Below are 20,519 nucleotides of genomic sequence, written 5' to 3'. Positions count from 1 at the left end.
ATAGGGTTAGTCTTTCTTGATGTTTTAAATTAAGTGACTGAGCACTGCTCGCTAATGCTTGTATAGCAGCCTGGTCGAACTACACTTTCTGTCTTTGTAAAGAATAGATGTTTTCTCCTATGTACGCGAGACAAGATGTGGTGAATCATGTTCGGACACTGTCTAGAGTTGCCTTTTCACACATGGAGCACACAGGAGACCGACACTGGAAAGGGGACAAAGAAAAGACTGTTATTATGAATATTTAAGGTTATCATTAAGTGTTTAAATTGAGGTTGTGTTGTTAACTAAATTAAGATTTGTATTGTGACATTCTTAGTGTGCTGAAGACAAATAGTGGTTTGTGGCAGCTTCAAGTGTGTTGGGGAAGGAGCTCCCCGTTATCAAAGATCCATGCTCTGTTTGTTGATTCCTTTCAAGACAGTTTCTCACTGGGGGCCTCAGACTGTGCCGTATTTCCCAAGAGATGGCAAGGCCTGAACCACCTGAGCAGCCGAGGGCCACCAATTCATTTTGAATTCATACCATATGTTCTGAATGGAGGACCATCATGAACCAATGATGGAACAGATCTTTGGTGCCTGGTGTGACTTCCCCATGTGTGATTGGTAACACCACAAACTACTGGACCAACTACTGGAGGCCGTTTGGGTGCAGGCTGTCAGGTAAAGCAGTCACTGTGTTGCTCAAATGAGCAGAGGCTCTGACAGCGAGCACACACTGCTGCACCAGTACTGTAATGGTTCTGTTCAGTCTCATGACTATGATTTTTCTTTTTCTTCTTTGAATGTGCTCTTAGATTTCAAACACTGTAGAAGACTGTCCAGAAAAGTGAGAGTTTTTCTGCAGGTCCTACGTGTGTTGTTGAGAAGGAAAGAAGGTATCTGTTTGGTGAAGTTCTGCACGTAGATAAATTAAATAGAGAAAAATCTCAATAGTGATCTCACTTAGTACACAGGGGCTAAAAGGAGAGCTCTGTATAAACCATGGATCAGCTGCAGTAGAGGGTTATATATGGAACTGTGGCCGTCATTGCCTATAGCTATGATTCAAATAGGACTGATTTAGTCAAACTCAATTGGCCGACAGCTACTGACAACTAGTAGACTTTCTCTGTTACATTTTCATTTCCCTGGCATGTCTTCATCCCTTTTATCTTCAGGATATAAGTTATTTATTTACTACTGTCCCCCACTCCTCCTTAAGATCTAATACCGTCATCTCAATATAGTCTGTATCAAACAACTGAAGTTCACCATTTATGTCCAATGCAGATTTACAGTGAAAATAGAGCAAGTACTGTAGCTTGAAGTTAATGTATAGAGCTAAAGGGTATGACAAATATAGGTAACATTTCCATTAGTTAGGACCTGCAGCTCTAGGACAAAACAACTGCAAAGCCTGGGAAACAAAAAAACATCTACAAATCAGTGCCCAGCTCAGTAAAAGTTCCTTAAATTGGAATTCAGTCAATTTGATGTCCCTCCATTTGCAGAAGAAAACAGACATCCACACAGAAACACTGAGGGGCTTAGCACTTTTGTATTGTACAAACACTGATCAGGCCCCGGCAGTGGTGCGGACAAAATATGATTAGCTGTGCTTGTAGTTCAAAGGCCCAGCACAAATTCAAGTTGCTCTGTGCAGGCATATCTGTACCTTCACAGCTGTGTTTTTAAAGATAACCGCCATATTCAACATGTCCTGTGCAGAAATACCATTTGTTCACTATAATGAGCACATATTAAAGCAATAATGAGAAAACATGAGAACACAGCGACACAGAAGAAAAGAATAACAGAAAAATAATGATGATAAAGGTGGAATAAAGAGAAAAAAATAAAGACATTAAACCCATGAAAGCGGGTTGTCTTTAAAAATAAATAAATAAAAAAGGAAAAGAAACACCATTAACAACTTTCGCTGTGTCCTGAAAGTGTCAGACACTCGTCATACTGTGCGGTGTCTAAATTATGGAACAATTCCCTTCACTGTCTCTTTTTTTTTAAACTTACAAAAAGACTGCCAGTATCACACACTAGCACATCCTAGAATTTATTTTTACATGTTAACCAAGTGGGCCTTGGTGCACCTGAAAAGCACAACGTTCAAAGAAGTGAAGATCAATATTTCAGGTGTAAAGTCTTCAACCTTATTCAACTACATGAATAGGTAATAGATCTCAGTCCAGTCCACACAGGTGAAGGTAATCTAGAAACACATTTTGGCATCCTAGCAGAGAGGAGAAGTCCCTGCTGCTGGCGACACTGTAAGAACCACTGATCTGAGCAGCGGAGCCCCCGATTTCTTTCAAAATGGATCACAGCTTTGTGCTCCCGCCAGCCGAGTGAATGAATGACTGAATGAATGTGGAGCAATTTAAATGACTCTCCTAACTCTGTGACCACGGCGCATCTCATGTTCCTTCAGGGCAGATATTTGACAGCCACACTAGAGGAAGATGAATGATATTTGTCTTCTCTGACTAAATCTCTTGCCAGCCCTCGGTAAGCATTCCCTCCTGCTACCCTTCCTATGGTTTTTACTCTCTCCATCCTTCCTGTTCCACGCTCACGGTATCAGCAGAGCGGAGGATGCTGGTGGTGGCAGCGGCATTTAGGAAACAGCTGCTTACCACCCACTTTCCTCACCCTGCACCTATTACAGTGATTATCAGTACTGTCAGTCAGAGTACCCTCCACACCCCTCAATCCCGCTGTCCCACCCTTCTGTGGCCTGGAGGGCTGCGGTGATAGACAGATTCAGCGTTCCCCAGAGAGGGAGAGAAACGGAGGGAGATGGGGGCACGAAGATGAAGCATTTTAACACCTCAGCAGGAAGCGAAAGTAGCAAGGGAGAAGGGAGAGGGAAACAGTTATTGCTGCTCTCTGCTGGCGTTCTTCTGGGGACTGCATACGATATGAATGACATTCGCTGAGCTCTGGAAACAGAAGGTGGCGACCCACGTTCTCGGGGAGTATGTGAAAGAGATTGTTTTGCGGGAGCTACACAGTACAATCTAGTGTAGACACTGTGAGCCAATGTTTCAAATGTCATACTTATTTTACATTTTTAACATACAGTCCATTTGTAGAGGCTATTCCCTTACAGCTCTGTTGTTTGGGAATGTATTAAACTAAACTTTTTTAAACTTTCAGGCTTTACAGAACACCTCCACTTAACATTGTGCAGTTGTGCGGCGCCGGTACCGTCTCCAGACGTCGTCACGATTGTTTTCCGTCGCGAATAAAATCACAAACCTGCAGGTGACGCTATGAAATGTTCAAAAGAAACAACACTCATGAAAAAAATGAAGAGCGATCACTCGTGATCTCTCCTCCTCCATAGACGGACTTCCCTGTTCTACATTCTACATCCTTCTTTGTTCCCGTCACGGCTGCTAGAGATTGACAAACACTATGACTACAGGTCATAATAAAGTGTCTGCACAGATCGCAGGAGCATTGTGGACAAGGACAGTGTCGAAATAAGCGTCCCCTCCTGCTACATTTTTGATAAAATACAATGAGCAGAACTAATCCCTGCGCCTATGTTTGCATCATCTTCCTCGGGCTCACAAAAAATAAATAAAATAAATAAATACTATGCCCTCTTTAAAAGCATGCGCTTCAGTACATCATTAGCCCATGTTACTGGACCAAAGAATAAGAACCAGTGACTGGGACTGCTAAAATAAAGGGCCCTCCCAAAACCTTTGATCTTTTGCTCTGCTTATGCCATTAGTGTGGAGAGCCACAAACAGTGGCTCGCTGCCAAGAGTTTGTTAGATCTGGCTAACGAGGAAGGCTCAGGTCGCCTTAATAGAATCATTCCTACCCTTATCTGTATTGAGTTCAAACAGTGTAGCATGAATGGAAAACAATCTGGGTCTGACTTTGAGGGTGAGGTGAAAGAATACTTATGGGCTTGGGCTTTTCTACAGGCTGAGACACCAAGCTCCTGCTACACTGCAGCAGATCAAAGTTAATTCCCCTCTTAATTAAGCTGAAATTGGATGAGATCAGGCAGGAACTACATTTTGTTTTCCTTTGTGCCTGCGAACTTTACAAGCTGTATATCAGAGTGTGGGGTTGTGTGTGTGTACTTCTTATCTGTACCCATAACCCTAAGTGTTAGTGCATGCATGCCTAGTTAGGTGTGTGAGTGTAAACCTTTGTCAGTGTGTGTTAGAACCGTTTTTTTTTTTTTTTTTTTCTCGTCTCCTGACAGCCAACCTGCCTGCATGTGGCCGGCGTAAGCACAGCGGTGCTCCATAATGAGACTCCTTATGCCGCTCGCTTTTTCATGGCCATGTCCATGTGTTGTGATGCTAATGAGCCCTCACCACCACAAACACCCCCCTTAATTGTCCTCTTTGATCTACCACTAATTCTGCTAATTAGGAGCCCAACTTTCAAAGTTAAACGTTTTGCTTCCACCTCCAAGTGTGCCCCGGCACGTGTGTGTGTGTGTGTTTGTGTGTGTATGTGCCCGTGCGCGCGCATGTGCACAAGGGAAAACGAAATAAAATCGCAACAAGAGGAGGAAATCGTCATTGTTTCTTCTCCCCATCTGTCCCTCTCTCAACTTTAATGCAGGGCGAGCAAAGAGAACACGTTCATCTGGCGTGCAGAATTCATTACATTAGCTGCATTATGAGCAAATGCCCTAACACACAGACACACACACACACACACACACTGCAATGTATCTGCAAACAGACACTGTATCATGCTCCAAACAGATGTAAAAGCATCATCTTCTGCACAGATTAACACATACGCCTCAGTTTGCGTCAGTCTGCATAGACACATCTGTACGTGCACAAACAAATTAGCACACATTACGAGCAACTTCTGCTCAGAAACAAACGAGCAAGCATTGAGCAACACACCCAGCAAAGCGTTTTGTCAGCTCTACTGCCTCACGCGTTGCACAACCATCCAAAATGAGCACAATTAAATCGTGAAACATCGCATAAAGGCATTTGTCTTTAGTTAAACAGTTTTCAGAACACTTAGCAAGTGTAAACATTTGATCCAAAGAGAATCAACAGATTTAAATAGCCTCCCTGTGTCAGTTCAGTAAGAGCCAGAACTGTCAGTGAGCATGTCGGCGAGGCAGCCTCCCCAGAAAACAAACACATCTCCGTGCATCATATTTATAAATGTGAGCAAGGCGGCAAACAGGGTTATTATTTAGAAATATAATCTTTACCTGCATTTCTCTGAGAAAATGCACTTAAATAAATACTTTATAAACACATTTGCATCACATATAGTATCAGCCAAATGAAGTAGTTTACACTTAATTAAAAGAGAGTAAATCCTAACGAAAACAAGTGACCCTAACCTGTATTCAGAGTCACAGAAGGACTTGGCTTTATTGGTTTCGGTGAGTAATCAATAATAATCAGAGGCAAAAAAGAGAAAGAAATAAACATGGGTTTAAAGCTTCTCTTCATGTACTTTAAACAGCCTTTGAACACATCTTATTCCCATCAAACTGATGCGAGATTAGTTTAAGGCATCAGATAAAGAAAAATGAGCAATTAATAGTGTTGTCATCCAACGTAATTCAGAGGTTGCACTTGATCAGCATACTGCATAGTTATACTGAGAAGGGCAGGCACCAGAGTGAAAACGAACTGTCCACTATTTACCAACAAACAAACAAACAAATAAACAGGAAGGAAAGGAAACCGATTAATTTCAATTAACGTCTATGCTTCTCAAACGATGCACACCACTGAAAGACACTTGCAAATAAAGTCGTCTGCTGAAGCAACACTCAGGAGGATTAAAAAGAAATATGCAGGGGGGTTTCGGAACGGGAGTCGATATCTTCCCAGATTTGAGAATATTAATAATGTGGAGAAGACGAGGAGAGGTGAGGTAGCAGTAGCCTGACACAGCGCAGCCAGGGGATCCCATGCCAATCGGAGCGTGGCCTTTTAGCCGAGCGCTCTGTCAGAGATGCCAGTTTGACGGACGATGCCGGCCCAAGTGACATTTCTCCAGGGGAGGAAAGAGGGGACAAAAGTGTGAGACATCACAGGTTGTTAAAGAAAAAGGAGGGTAAAAAGCACACAGAAGCATTCATGAGCATTAAGGGTTGAGGCCAAGATGCTTATTTTCGAGTCAATTTTGTGTCATTTCCCCAGGTGTTAAGTACACAAAATGTCCTACTTGTGTGGAAGTAGTGCAATTTTGCTGAATATTTTCTTGAGCTGTAGATTTGTGCAAAGTTCAGTGTTGCACGGAGGCATATATGTGTACACATTTTTTTGTTTTTTTATACGCAAATGCAAATGCTAATTACATGTTAACATCTGATGTGAGGGAATTACATTGGAACAACATCAATAAGAAATGCAAAGCGCAATCTGTGTTTATGTAACGGATATGTTTAAAATGTAATGAAGGCTAATGCAGCACCATCATTGGGTTTAAACGCACTTTTAGTTTATTATAGAACCCACAAGATAGCATTTTGTCAAGATTAATTTTTAATAAGCTTTCATCCATTTTTATTACTATATCTGTTTTTGTACGTTTCTGGCAACATCCCCCCGAATTCACCTCATCTCACCTGTGAGGGTGTTAAACAAACAAGAGAAGGGATCAGAGGTGAGGGGAGGGGAAGGGAGAGCTTGTTTATTGGCTTGGAGCTCATTAGCATCACACCCATTAGCGTCCTGCCAGCTTTGCTGCCCCTCTCCGTCAGTCAATCCTCAGAGACAGACTGGCTGTCAGTGCAGAGAGGCGGCCAACATGCCCCACGGAACAAACACACCCACTGCCAATTTTTGCTCAGTCTTTATTTATCCATTTGGTGTCCGCCTGGGTCTCAAGTACAGAGGACAGGTAAACAGAAGGACCAGACGTCATAAATCGTAAATGTCTTTCTTGGTGAACCCCAGATTGGCTCTTCCCATGATGGACATTTAAAATAATATGTCTCATTGACCTGCTCAATTTAAAAAGACATTTTTTTAATGCATATGCAGTAATCACATTTAATGTCCTCTCATTGTTTCTTCATGCATCCTGATTATGTCAAGTTCCCAGGAGCTTCTTCCAAGCATTTCAACAAGACACCTTCACCTATTAACCACTGATTTGTGATTATTTGTGATTTATTATATGTTTTAAAATTTCTAAGCTTAGGCAGTGAGAAAAATAGGAAAACTTTGGTGCTAAATTTTATCAAACTTTTGAACAAACAGCCTCTCATGCTACTTTCAGATGCTTGACCATTCAACTTCATGCATTTTTGCCAAGAACCCAATATGTAAGCTACAGTAATATCAATATCAATTGCAGATATCTATTTTTACCCTTTTTTGCCTCCAAACTAAGTCAGATCTGTCAACAAGTTAATAGTTTCATCTGTAATGCCACTGTGAAAACTTGTGCACTTCAGATATTGACCCTATAACACGTCTGTGCTGAGCATCAGGAAATTACCCACTATTATTTTGGCTTTTGATGTGTTGTGACCATGCAGATTCAGGAACTCTTCTTACAGCTCCCAAATGATTGAAGGCAATGCCCTGACTCCACTTTTTCCTCTCACATCATTTTTATTAGATCCCCTAAATAAAACCCTTAAATGTCAGTCCACGCACTTACAGTGTCATCATTTTCTCCTTGCCCTCTTGTATTTGGTCGTATTTTTCACTTCTACTCCAGTCCCATCCAATAAGGATATGTTTTTTTGAAAGTTAGCTAATAATTCAGTCAATCTGATGTCTGGAGCCAAATCATATATGCCAGGAATGTGTATACATATAATGTACATGTGTGGTCTATGGAATGTAATGTAGATGTGTGTGAACAAAGCCCACTGTGTTATGTGTTTTTGTGAATGATGGCCCCAAAAGCTCAAATGCATTTGACTCTAAACAATGGAAAACACTGTTGTCAACAGTACTGAAGCCAACCTACACACACACACACACAGACACAGACACATACTGTACACACACATTCTCTTCTCTTGACTCCTCGATTTGAGTATTAACAGTGTTTTCCACAGCAGAAGGTGATGGCAGCGGAATAAAGGTAAAAAAAACAGGCACTGGCATGGAAGAGTGAGATCTGTGCTCTGGTTGGCTACAAATACCTGTTTTCTTCCAAGATTTTTCTTTTAAAAAAAAGAAAAAATGGAGGATAAAAAAGGATAGACGGACTACTTTACACCAGATGGCTACAAAAGAACCAATGGACCAATTCACATTACAGATTTGCTGAATAAGGGCGATAGGTGCTGTAAGTTGAGAATAGTCATAGACCATTCAGGAGTTTCTGACAAGTTCAAATAAGTTTTACAAGTGCAATCTACATAGATTTTACCGTCTGTTGAATCAGGCTGGGCAGAATGTTGGTTGAGGATGAGTAGCAGAAGCAGAATACAGAGAATACAGGGAGTTGTGCGTTATATCTACATATTTAAATGATGTGATTATAAGTTGAACTTCTCTGTTATGCACAACTTGCCACACTGACTTCAGCAGAGTGTGTCTGTGTGTGTGGGCGGGGGGGTGGCGGTCTTGGTTGGTATGAGGCGGAAAGTCAGGCTAGCCTGTTGGGCCCCTGAGGGTCCCCTGTGTTTGAGTCTCCATTAGACTGATAAGATTTGGCAGCTGAAGTCACCAGAGTTAGTGTTGAGCTTCAACCCTCCTTATGGCTAGGACTAATTAAACCTAGACCTCAGCACTAATTTAAGGATAATTAGCTGCAGGGGTTAGCTACCACCACCACAGGCTGACACGAGTGCTGTGTAATAGGTGTAGCAATGCATGTTAAATGGTAGTTTTTCCACAGTCCAGCTGAATTAAATATAAGTACCATATGCAGTTTAGAGGATGTTTATACGTTGTTATAAGTGCAATGCCGTGGAGGCACGCTAGTTTCCACACTGGTGGAACGTTAGTCTCTGAATAAGAAAACACAGGCACAATGTCTAGCCTACAAGACTAAATATGTGAAATAAGTTGGAATACACCATATGCATGTCTTAAACAATGTTAATTCAAAAATAAAATAAAAAAAAAAAACCTGCTATTGCACCATATGCTTGGATACAACGGTTGCTTTTTGAAGGTGGCGAGTCAAAAGGCAATCACTTCAAGTGAGGTAAACCAGAGCAGGTGCATTTGTGATATATAACAAACGGATCAGCATGGCAGCATTTTTGTAAGTGCTGCGCGATAAACTGTCCCACTCTTGGGACCGGCCTTGTGTTTTCCCATTAAGCTATACTGACAGTTTGACATTTCCCAGGGTAGAGGGCTCTGATTCAGGTATGTTTTATTCATCCTATTGACTTCACATTGCTGCCAAGCCAGACACGGAGCGAAAAAAGCCCAAAGTGTGGTAGGCGGCCGTGAGAGGGGAGAGCAGAAGATACCTGTTGTTGTTGTTGTTATGTTTCCTGCTCAGATACCCAGACACAGCTGTGAGACAGCGGGGTGACACATATACAATATACTCATCACCATTCAGGCAGAGAGATTGAAAGATATCGCCAGTGAGGGGATGAAACTGCCTATTTACCAGAGAGACTCGAGGCAGGCAGCTGTAGAGGCAGGATTATATCTCTTACATCAAGGTACTTGTACTTTGCTGCAAAATGCCTTAAGAAAGAGAGAGTGCCTGGAAGTAAATTAGAAAAGATATCGCCTTCTTTCCTTTTTCGGCCTTCTGTCCACACTTTTCGTATTTGAAAAACAAAACTGGCCTTAACGGTCTCCAGGGTGTTTCAAGCTGAAAGCATCAGCTTTGTGTTTTAGTGCAGAGGAGGAAACTGTAACAGTTAGAAAATAATGATGTAAGCCTGGCAAAACAGTGGCAGGACCTGTGTTGAGTTTAATGAGGCCTCAACTGGGATGTGTCTGTCCCACTGATGTTTTGTTGCCTTCTCTCAGTATATTTCACGAAGAAGAAGTAATTTAAGTCGTAGTTATTAGGAAAAAACACATATATTAATAGAATTATATAATGAGCATGAGTGTATTATGAATACAGTCCAAACACTGAAATTATCTAATGCCATAAATTCTGTTTATATTAAAATTGCAGCATCATTTTAAATAGGTTCCATTTTATTTTAACAAAAGTTTCATTTTAATTTAAATATAAAAAAAAAAAAAAAAGGTAAACAAGGACAAACTATGTGGAGAAATGGTCATTTAGGTTGACTGACAGCTCATTCATGCTTCAATCTCATATAATTCTTACATCAATTCTTATATCATTGAGAATGCAGTTAATTGCACGGCACCTTAAAATGCACCTGAAAATCTACTAGTCGTAAAATTAAAATTAGTCACTTAGGTAAACACTGTGAATAAAACAAAGCGTGAGCAATAAGATTGCTGCTAAGTGCTGCAATTAAATATATATATATATATATATTAATTTCTTTTTTTTATTAAGTGTATCCTGAATAGCAAAAAAAAAAAAGTCTGTTTTATACAGGTCTGAATTCTGGAGGGTCCATCCCTGTGCAGACAATGTCCATGAGACAAGTGCTTCCCTCATCTCCAGACGTGTCACGTGGAGCCTGTGAGCCGGGAGCCAAACGCGGGAGCCTCCTCCAGGACAAAGCACTTGGAGCAGGGAGACACTGCGGGCCTTGTTCCCCCCTTTTGCCTGGCTCTATGTCAAGTGGGTGTTTGCTTACTGGGAGAACCAGGACTCCCCAGGAGGGAAACACAGCAGACAGGCTCCACTCAACACGGAGAGACACACACACACACACACACACACTGGACTCACTGTAGATACTTTTATGATCAGACATCTTTGCCCGTTAACAAACAACAACTGCTACAGTTTGGTTTCAGGTGTCGCTGTTTAAATGAGAGCTAGAGGCTGTAGATGAGGAGTAGAGTGCTCGCAGTACACTTTCACCTCCAACCAAAGCAGCACAGAGCACACTGGTCACGTTATACTGTCACACTCAGGACTTTAGAAGGACATCACTTCGGCTCTGTAATTTAGGGGTTTGGTTGAAAATATGCACCATGTAGGCAGAATCATGCTGCAATTGTGTGTGTACATTTTGCACAGTTTAAATGTTTTAATCCCCTCTCAGAACATAACGTTTTTGCAGAGAACATTCTGAAACCTGAATGCTTTAAAACCATTTGACGTTCTTGTCATAAACAGTGAATGGAAAAACTAAAATGTTTTTCGTGGCCATAGTGGAAAAACCAGTGGGTGATGGGATGGAAAAACTGGGAACAGGTGCAGCATTTGAGGAGAAGCTTACTCACCCCGGCGACCCTGGCAAGGTATGATAGTCAACAGCTTCCACTTCACCCTGCTTCCTTTCTTTGTCTTTTACTTTCCCTGGCTGCCTTTCTCCAGCATCTGGCTAAATCTAACCAGTGTCCTTGCTAACCCCCTCGGGTGAACCAGGCCATGTCAAACCTGAATCCATCAATCACTCAGCACCAGCCGTGGGGGGGAGAGAGGGAGTGAAAAGGCAGAAATAGAGGAATGAGCATAGGGAAGACGGGAGGGGCAGTTAGGGTGAAGTATAGCCACCAGTCCGCCCTATCTCACCTTATTTTTCTTCTCTCCCAACCTGCCTGTCTCCCTCCACAGCCGCAAGAAACTCCAACTCTTATAGAGTTTGGAGTCAGCTGTCAGGGCGCAAGAAGGACTCGCAACTGATTCTAATCAGGAGGTTCACAGATGTAAACATGTTAGGAGGAGGGAAGAGGAGAGGAGATACAATAAGAGCAGGAGAAAGCGTAAGGACAGAAGCGAAGTGGGTTAGGAAGTGGACATAAGAAGCTGAGAGAAGAGAAGGAGGAGGACAAGGAGATGAGACGAGAAAGGAGAACAACAGGGAGGAAAACACGATAAGCCACGAGAACAGAAGTGAAAAGAAAGAGGTGAGAAGCAACGGGTGAGCCTGTCAGCAGGTGTGTGTGCACGTGTGTGCGTGCGTGTGTCCTGTGCAGAATGAAGTGTCCCTGTCAGAGCCCCAGCTCCCCCTCTGGGCCGCTGCTGATTAATTGTCCGTCCAGCTCCTGTAATAGCGACCACTTTAACCAAGACTCCTGAGACGCTCACCCATGTCCCATCCCTGCCGAAAGACACCTCTCCCTCCCCCCTCCCCCCTCCACATATGCAGCTGCCTGGCTGCCCTTCTCTGGCTAAAATTAGGATAATTTCTCTCTTTTTTTTTTCCTCTCCCATTGCTTTTTTTTTCCCCCCCGTCTCACTGTGGCTGCTACAAATAATCTTACATCAGCACCCCATTCACCTTGCCATCGGGGGATAATGTCTCTCTGTGGGAGAGAGATTTTGGTGCAAAGGCAGGGGGCCTGAAAACAGCATGGTACGCAGTGTTTACACGTGCGCTAGCGACTGGCTGAGATAAAGCACCCCTCTGTCTCAGGTAAACAGTCTAGCACGGCAGGGTAAAATGGCAGGGTTGACTTTGGACCTGGGTTGCACTTACTCAGCTCCTCTCACGTTTGATCTCGCACACACACACACACACACACACCCACACACAATGTAATGCTTACAATACAGTTCTCCGAATGATGCTGCTTCAAAAAAAAAAAAACCTAAATAATGTTGAAGATATTCCATTAGCATCAATTTTGATGTCAGCCAAGTGACCACTGTGGATTTACCATCGTAATATAATTCATATTTAACAAACATGCAGACATTTGGAAAAAAGAAATCTTATCTACGCTCAACAATAACTGCCATACTCAGCATTGTTCTTTTCCCTTTCTCTCCCTCGCCTCTAAGCTGCAGAGCCACAGCATCCATCCGAACGGCTATATAGCCGTCCCCCCAAAAGCAGCCAAGGTCAATTGCCTTTCCTGCTCCTCTCATCCTGTGCTTTATGTACCTTCACATCCAGGGAAAAAGAGCTGCACTATTTCTGCTCTGCTGCAAGGTGACTGCTGTTTCACAGAAGTGACAGCCACGCTAATACAGTCTAGAGAGAGCACCGAACATTTCCTTTAAGGTGCTCTTATTTTGAAAGTAAATCCATAAACATCTGTCCCAGATAAGTGAAATGTATTTCACTGAAGCAACATTACTTTTTATAAAAGGTGCTCTTATCTGTCATTACTTTGATCTGCTAGTAGACGCCAGTTCCGTTAAAAAGCTCAGGGACCTCAATGAACAGCTATATCAAAGGAGGATTTCTGGAGCTAAAGATGGATGTAACTTTAGTTTATGTTGAAGGGATGTAAATGACCATAATGTGGGCTTTGAAGAGATGAATTCAGCTGATATTTATCCCTGCAGTCACGTTCTAAAGGGGGGGTAAGTCCAAACATTAAAAGCTGAAACAATATGGTGTTATTAAATAATAAAATAATAATAATAATAAAAAATAAAATAAAAATTGCGGCCTCTGTTTCTTCCCATCTACATCCCTCATGACTCATGACACTGTGATTTATTGTGTATTCTTGCTGGTATTAGTTACCCATGATGGAACCTTTCATTGATTGCATTTTTCTATGACATTTGTAAAGTTACTTTTCAAATAATTATTATTTGTAGAAGTGATAGCATGTTCGCTGCAGCCATTTTTCATCCTTGTTTCCCTGTAAAGTCTGAATCTCTCTCTCTCTCTCTCTCTCTCTTTCTCTCTCTCTCTTTCTCTCGGGCTTGCTCCCAGATGTCTCCTTACAGCTGCCATGACTGACTGCAAACTCATTTATTACAGGTCACAAACGGCAAGTGCTTCATTTGAAAGGACGCCACCCCCCACCCCCCCTCTCTCTCCTGCAACAAAAGTGAAAAATTGACCTGCAAGAATAGCATACAGGGGGACGCTGCCCGATTAACACTAAACGAAGGCCAGCAGTGCACAAACGACGAGAACAGGGTTTGAGCAGCGGGGGCGAAACAAAGAGACAGGAGGGAGCGTTTTGTGACATATTTAATTCGGCTGCGGCTCTAACTTGAACGTCTGTGCGCACAGTGAACAGCTCCCTTCATATGCAAGGCCCCTAAGATAAGTGAATGATGGTGGGTTCTTGTCTGACCCATAGAGTAACTGTGCATTGTTTATTGTAATACTTTTTTATTATTATTATTACTTTAAACCCAGACTCATCTATCACTCCACACACCTATTTTGTATTTATTCAGGAACAAAAAGATCACCAAATCAAGATTTTGTGTGAAGCTTGTGTTCCGCCAGCCATATCCGATATCACTCAAAGCCCGTCTGTAATTACATTGTAAATGCAGATGAGCTATGAATATTTTAGAAGGGGATTACTAAAAGAGGAAAGAATCAGTGAGGGAGGGAGTCGAGAGAAATCAGCCCGTTAACACACACCCACATGCGGAACTGCATGAAAAGCTTGTTTGAAGGTGGAGCTAGTCTTTCATGCCCAAGTTGTCAACCTATTATCATCCTTTCATATGTTCACCACCATTATTAACTGTGAGCGGGAATAGAAAAATAACACAAAAAAGTGAGAATAAAACACATCACTCCAATATGTCAGGCTGTCGCTTCAGAGAGTGGAAGGAAAAAAAAGAAAAACACGGCAGACCAACTCTTATCATCGGACTCTCGTTCTAAAACATGGCAGTAATGAGTGTGTCTTAACAAAGATTAGCCACAATTTCCATTGTCATTTTAATGCTGCCACATTATGTGGAGGCTTACAAAGCCACAGATGAAGGCAGAGAGTGGGCGGAGGAAGAGGAACGAGCAGACACTACTGAAGCAGCGAGAGTGAATCTCTGGAGCACGGTTAGTCTGTCAGTCACCCTCTGTCCCTCCAACCATGCAGCCATGCACACAAACTGACAGATACAGTCGGCGCACGCACACACACACACACACACACACACAAACGCGCATCTAGAGTGCATGCACATGTTTCCCCAGACCATTTGTCACCACATTTTGAAACCTTCAAAATGGGGTTGTCAAAAGGGTCGGTGCCTGACAGGCTCCCGCAGCCCTCCAGCAGGAAGCGGAGGACAGAGGGGCTTGTTGTGAGAAGAGTAGCAGCAGCGGCAAACAAAAGGGGATCAAAAGTCTCACAAACTGACAAGACGGACACGGCGCACGTTCGCGGCCGCCGACATCTGCATAGTTTGGAGAAACAGTAGTGAGGTTCGCAAGGGCCTGGATTTCACACATTTGCCTTTGTACTTCCGAGTGAAGGCCCAGGGTGAAGGATGAGTGCAGCGTGTGTGTGTGTGTGTGTAGGTGCACAGGAGTGAGCCAAGGTGTGAGACACAGTGACAGCAGTCTGCTCCAGTGGACAAATGCATGTGGATCATGCCATTATTAACAGCACAGAACGTTTTAAGAAATAGCATGTGTTAAATATGTTGAAAATATAGAACGATGTAGTATTTTCTTTAATATTACTGTGTTTTTGTTAACTAACAACTGTGCAGAATAAAGCCATTTTCAAAAGAACTGTGCTACGTTTTAAATTTTGAATAACTATAAAGCATGAAATTGATTTTTCTGGGTAAATAATAAGTAGAACTGTACACTGAGAGTGTGATGTCTGTTGTATTACTGTACCTGGTTAATAAAGGACTTTGATTGCTGTGTATTCAGCTCTCAGGGCCTGTACTGCACAGAGGCTATCAGTATTTCTAATTGCTTGCCTCTCTCTTGCTCCTGTCTCCTTCTTTTCCACACACACACACACACACACACACACACACAGACACACACAGACACACACAGACACACACAGACAGGCTTTGTTCAATCGAGCAAAAGCAAAAAGAGTACCCATAACGCCAGAGAAACATAACAGGAGCGAAACATTTCACGTATCAAACCTGCAGTCATTTAAATCGCTTGTAAACCGCACTTCAAACATTTTAAACACATATGTGATAAACAGCTGCCCCCACTAAGCCTGAACAGGCATGGCTGACGTTCCAATTCAGTTATGACATCCTTCACACAAAGGACGTTTAATAGCCAAGCTGACAATGATGCATGGAAAAAAAAAAAAAACACACACACACACACATGTATGGAGCATGTAAAAACTGCAGGTGATAAATGATGGTGCAGCGCATGTAAAGGTCACGCAGAACATGATCGCATCATTTCCGCTGGCTACAGACAGTGTGAAAGTCAAAACTGAGAAATGTTGCCTTCAGAAACAGTTATCATTAATACCCTCCTGTCATCCATAACAAAGGAACTGGTGGTAATCTCATACATAAGAGTATAAATTTTAAAAGTCCCTATGGTAGCAATTAAAGAACATTACACTAATATGACAGCAGATTAAAAACAAAAAAACACCAGTAGGGACAATAATAGTAGACTCGCTGTGTAGGCCGCTCAGCGCACATACGCACACACACACACACACACACTTTCAGTCCGCGTTGGAATATTAGAGAGATTTTTCATTAGGGATTGTTGGGTCGCATGGTGGGTGCCACACATGTTTTATTAATACCAGTTGTTTGATGCCAAAAGCAGTTTGTTTGTTGAGAAGTGGAGCAATTTATAGGAAACCTAATGGTTCTCCACTAACCTCAGCCAAGATTACACAAACACAAGGGTTTTATTTTATTATTTTATTCTTTATCTGGCTGCAGGGTGAAATCCTCAGGAGAGGAAAACAATATGAATGGTTTAAATGTATTTTCTTTAGGAAATGTCCTGTGCACCCATATATGTTTGTGTTTGTTTGTTTGTTTGTTTATCAGTAACATTTCACACGGTGTAGGCAATTTGTTTATTCTTTTAGTTGTTTCCTTTTGTTGTACAAAGGAAAAACAAACAACAAACAAACCAAATCCACAATCTATATCTAATAGTCAGCTTGCACAGATCCTGTTTGCTGACTCAACTTATTTATATGAAAAAAAAAAAAAAAAAGGTCAAAGAAACACACGATGATTTATTGTTGAATCACATCAGTTCACCATATTGTGCTTTAGTGAATTGATGGCCTCTCGTCTCAATCCCCCCCCCCCCCCCCCCCCCCCCCCCCCCCCCCCCCCCCCCCCCCCCCCCGGCTGAAACGGAGGAGATTAACGTGCACAGGTTCACGTTCCTTTTTCCAACAAATGGAGGTGGATCACCACCTAATCAAAGAGTGCCATTCTCCTCATAAAAAAAAAAAGGGGACTGGTGCTGGTGGAGGGTCAGAGCTCGTTTATAAGGCGGCAGCAGGCGAAGATGTGACTGTGAGAGGGCTTTGTGGTGAAGCGGAGCTGCGTGGGCCGTCAAATGTGACGCCGCTCTTTCCCCTATGCTTCCGGCTGGAGGAATTCAAAAATAAATAAATAAATAAACAGCAACAATGAATAGTTGAACAAGAAGTGTCAGCGAGAGTGTGAAGAAAAGAGGAAGAAGAACAGAAATAATATGTCTTGTTCCAGCAGAGTCTCCATTCCTCACTTGAACCCTTGTAAACATTTTGATAAACTATGAACTCACACGTCAGCTGCACACAACACTGTCACGTGCAACCCAGTAAAAAGTGGGTGACACTTTATACTCAAGGAGGGTGTGACCACCAAACTAACCTCACTTTTATTTTCCACAAAAGGTACAACATCCACCTTTTGAGTTAAAGGAGAGAGGATCCCGCTGCTGAACAGGCTCCTTTAAAAGACGCAGCTCATCCTCCTTGCAGTGACTACACTCGCTGACACCCACTCCACGCTGCTGGAGCAGGTGATGTGACTGCACCCCTGAGTGAAAACGTGAATCACTTTCTGGAGTGAGAACGTATGATTTAGAGTTAACAGCGGCATTCAAATGAAGAGCGGGGAGAGCAGTGCAGGGACCTTGTGGCACGCTCAGCATCTTGCAGACATGTGGACCCTGTGGCCATGTGGAAAACATATTAATTCCAGCTTTAAAAGCTACGTGTGTTCGACAGGGATAACACGATTCTAGCAGCTGTGAAAATCCCAGAATCCCGGAGATGTTCAGCAATAAACAAAAAAAGAAGGAGACACATTGCTCTCTGATTTTCACAGTAGCTGAATCCCATCAACATGAAAGGCGTCAAATGAAAAACAAGTCCTGCTCAGTCAATAGGAGGAGTTCAAGCATGTATCAGGAAACATATGAATGAACTAGTGCATGAGAGCAGGTGTGCATGTTGCACTACTCTGACACCTCGGTGTCACTTTCTGTGCCTGTTCTCCTTCCACTCATCCACACCTCCACACAGCTCCCTTTCATTTAAAAGCAAACCGACAGGCCTCCCCCCCCTTACGTGAACCTGAATCAGCACCGTCACGTTTCGTGCTGGACTCCCTCCTTTCCCAGAAACGTAGCAGACAACAAGGCTGTCGATGCGCAGGTGCAGTGAAGTACTTCTAGTCTTCGCCTTTTAGCTCATTTCCGGGGGATGCAGCTTGTTTGGATACGCGCTGTCAAACAGCCTCTTGACAAAACGCTTCTGCTTACAGTTAAAAAACAAACAAACATCAAACTGATGTTGGATTTGCGTCCTAATCCCAAAACTTAGCTGTTTCTTGTATGAACTATGATCGTGAAAGCTGCACGGCGTGAGCATATAAAGGACAGGGAGACAGGCATCATCTCTCTTTCTCTCTCTAAACTGCAGCCAACCTTTTCATTCAGTCACCCTCTGCTTCTCTTTAAGACTCTATAGCAGGGACCATGTGCGCTCAGCTGCCACTCACTGTTTACAGGATCAAATTTAAAGGTAACAACGTTAAAAAAAAAAAAAACAGTGTGCCTTTGTAAAAGCAGCAAGAGACAGAGCTCCCAATAACCAGAAAATGAGGGGAATATTTGAAATACCCCAGCTCCTTTAAAAATGTGCAACATTCCCTTGAAAATAAAATAAAATAATTGTATATTCCATATATAACATGTAGCCTAAATATAAATAAAAAAAAAAGGTACAACTTGTGAGCTGTAACATTAACATTAGCCTGTTTATTTTGACTTTATCCATGTGTATTTTCTAGGGTTTAGTCCAGTTTCCCATCACATCAGCTCTATATGGTAAATCAGGAGTATTGGATAGAGGAAGCGCACGTGTGCATTATGTGCGTGTAGAATCATCACGTGATGATTTAAGTGTTTTTCTATTGTCTCATCTCATCTCTCTCTTACTCTCTCTCTCTCTCTCTCTCTCTCACTCACACACACACCGTGGTGAGAGCACCTATACCCTACGCGTAAAGAGCGCCGCTGCGCTGTACGCGCGGTACTGCCGGTGCCAGTGTGACGGACCTGCTACAGCGCTCACACTGTGGTCCACATGATCCCCGCAGGGGGGGGGGGGGGGGGGACTCGCTACAAAATTAGGAATAATGTCATTTCACGGTAATCCTCTTTGGTTTTTACCGATGACACAATACCTATGGGTGCCTTTCCACAACTGTTATCACCTATTTGCACAGACGCGCGTCAGACGCGTTAAAACACAACAGCGTTAGAGTGTTTCCAGCTGCGTCCCCGCGGGTATTTCAGCTTCAAGTAGTTTGATCAAATCGGTGCCCCTTGAATGGCAGTGCTGTCAAAGCGTAGAGCTGTCCAACCCGCTGTCCTAAAGCCAAAAACGACTGCGGGTTGTTTCAGTCTACCTTTCCTACTGTCGTTTTTTCATCTACAGAAAAGACGCAAACTTTTGAGACGCACTGTGGCTGGAGACAGGCTGTTTATCTATAGGATAGAAGACAAGAGAACAGTATAGCCTGGTGTGGAGCGTGTCTGAGAGACACGTGTGATGGACATTAAATGCCCTCCTTTCTCTCCAAATTCAACAGTGCCGCTCTGTGCACGGCGAAGACAGAGCAAGTCACTCGCTTGGATTCATTAAGCACAACACAACAGCTACGTGCTGCTGCAACCTGCGAATCCCCTCGAACTGTCACCTGGGTTTGAGTAATCACGGTGCCGTGTTTAACACGTTTCTCCAAAATTAATAATGATGAAAAAAATCTCAAAAGGAGCTGCGTGCAAACCGCCTTCTCCGTGCGTAAAAGAACAACGTTAATGGGGATTAAAAAAAAAAGAAAAAAAGAAAAAGTCTGCTCGACGGATGGATAGTTGCGCCGCTGCGCTTGGCACGCAGCTTCCACGGACACACAGAACTGCGCACCGGGTTAGCAGATGGATGGCGTTCACTCACCTGATTGTGAAGAGCTCGACCCAAACAAGAAGAAAGTCAGGAGAAAGCCGAAGCAACACAGGACAGTCGTTGGTTTCATGGTTGTGCTTGGCAAATAGCTCCTTTAAATTCACATGTCCAGCAGCGTATCCTTCTTTTGAAACAGCCGGAAAGGACGAGTCGTTTTGCGCCTAACGCCTCTTCAGCCTTTGAGTTTGGAGACTTTAGCCGCTTTGACTGAAGTTTACAGTTTGTCCGACCACCCTGCGCCTCGGCTCTCACCGCCTGCGGGCTTATTTTGGTGACTGACGCGTAATCAGAAATAGTCGAACATTAGTTCCCAACGCGCGCAATGCAAAGCTTGTCTAAACAGTATAAAGCAGGACTCATGCCATTACTCCCA

General features: G+C 42.9%; 1 protein-coding gene across 1 annotated transcript in view; it reads right to left on the bottom strand.

Moving 5' to 3' along the window:
• The window catches only part of LOC113172631 (receptor tyrosine-protein kinase erbB-4-like), a 234,711-nt gene extending 214,192 nt beyond the window's left edge, over positions 1-20,519 (bottom strand). The window contains exon 1 of the mRNA XM_026375601.1: positions 20,138-20,519. Within this exon, the coding sequence (XP_026231386.1) occupies positions 20,138-20,216 (79 nt within the window). The 5' untranslated portion in view covers positions 20,217-20,519. The remainder of the gene's footprint in view (positions 1-20,137) is intronic.

The sequence above is a fragment of the Anabas testudineus genome, chromosome 21 (assembly GCF_900324465.2).
Source record: "Anabas testudineus chromosome 21, fAnaTes1.2, whole genome shotgun sequence".
NCBI classification, from domain to species: Eukaryota; Metazoa; Chordata; class Actinopteri; order Anabantiformes; family Anabantidae; genus Anabas; species Anabas testudineus.
Note: the sequence above shows the minus strand (reverse complement) of the source record. Positions and strands in the feature narration are given on the sequence as shown.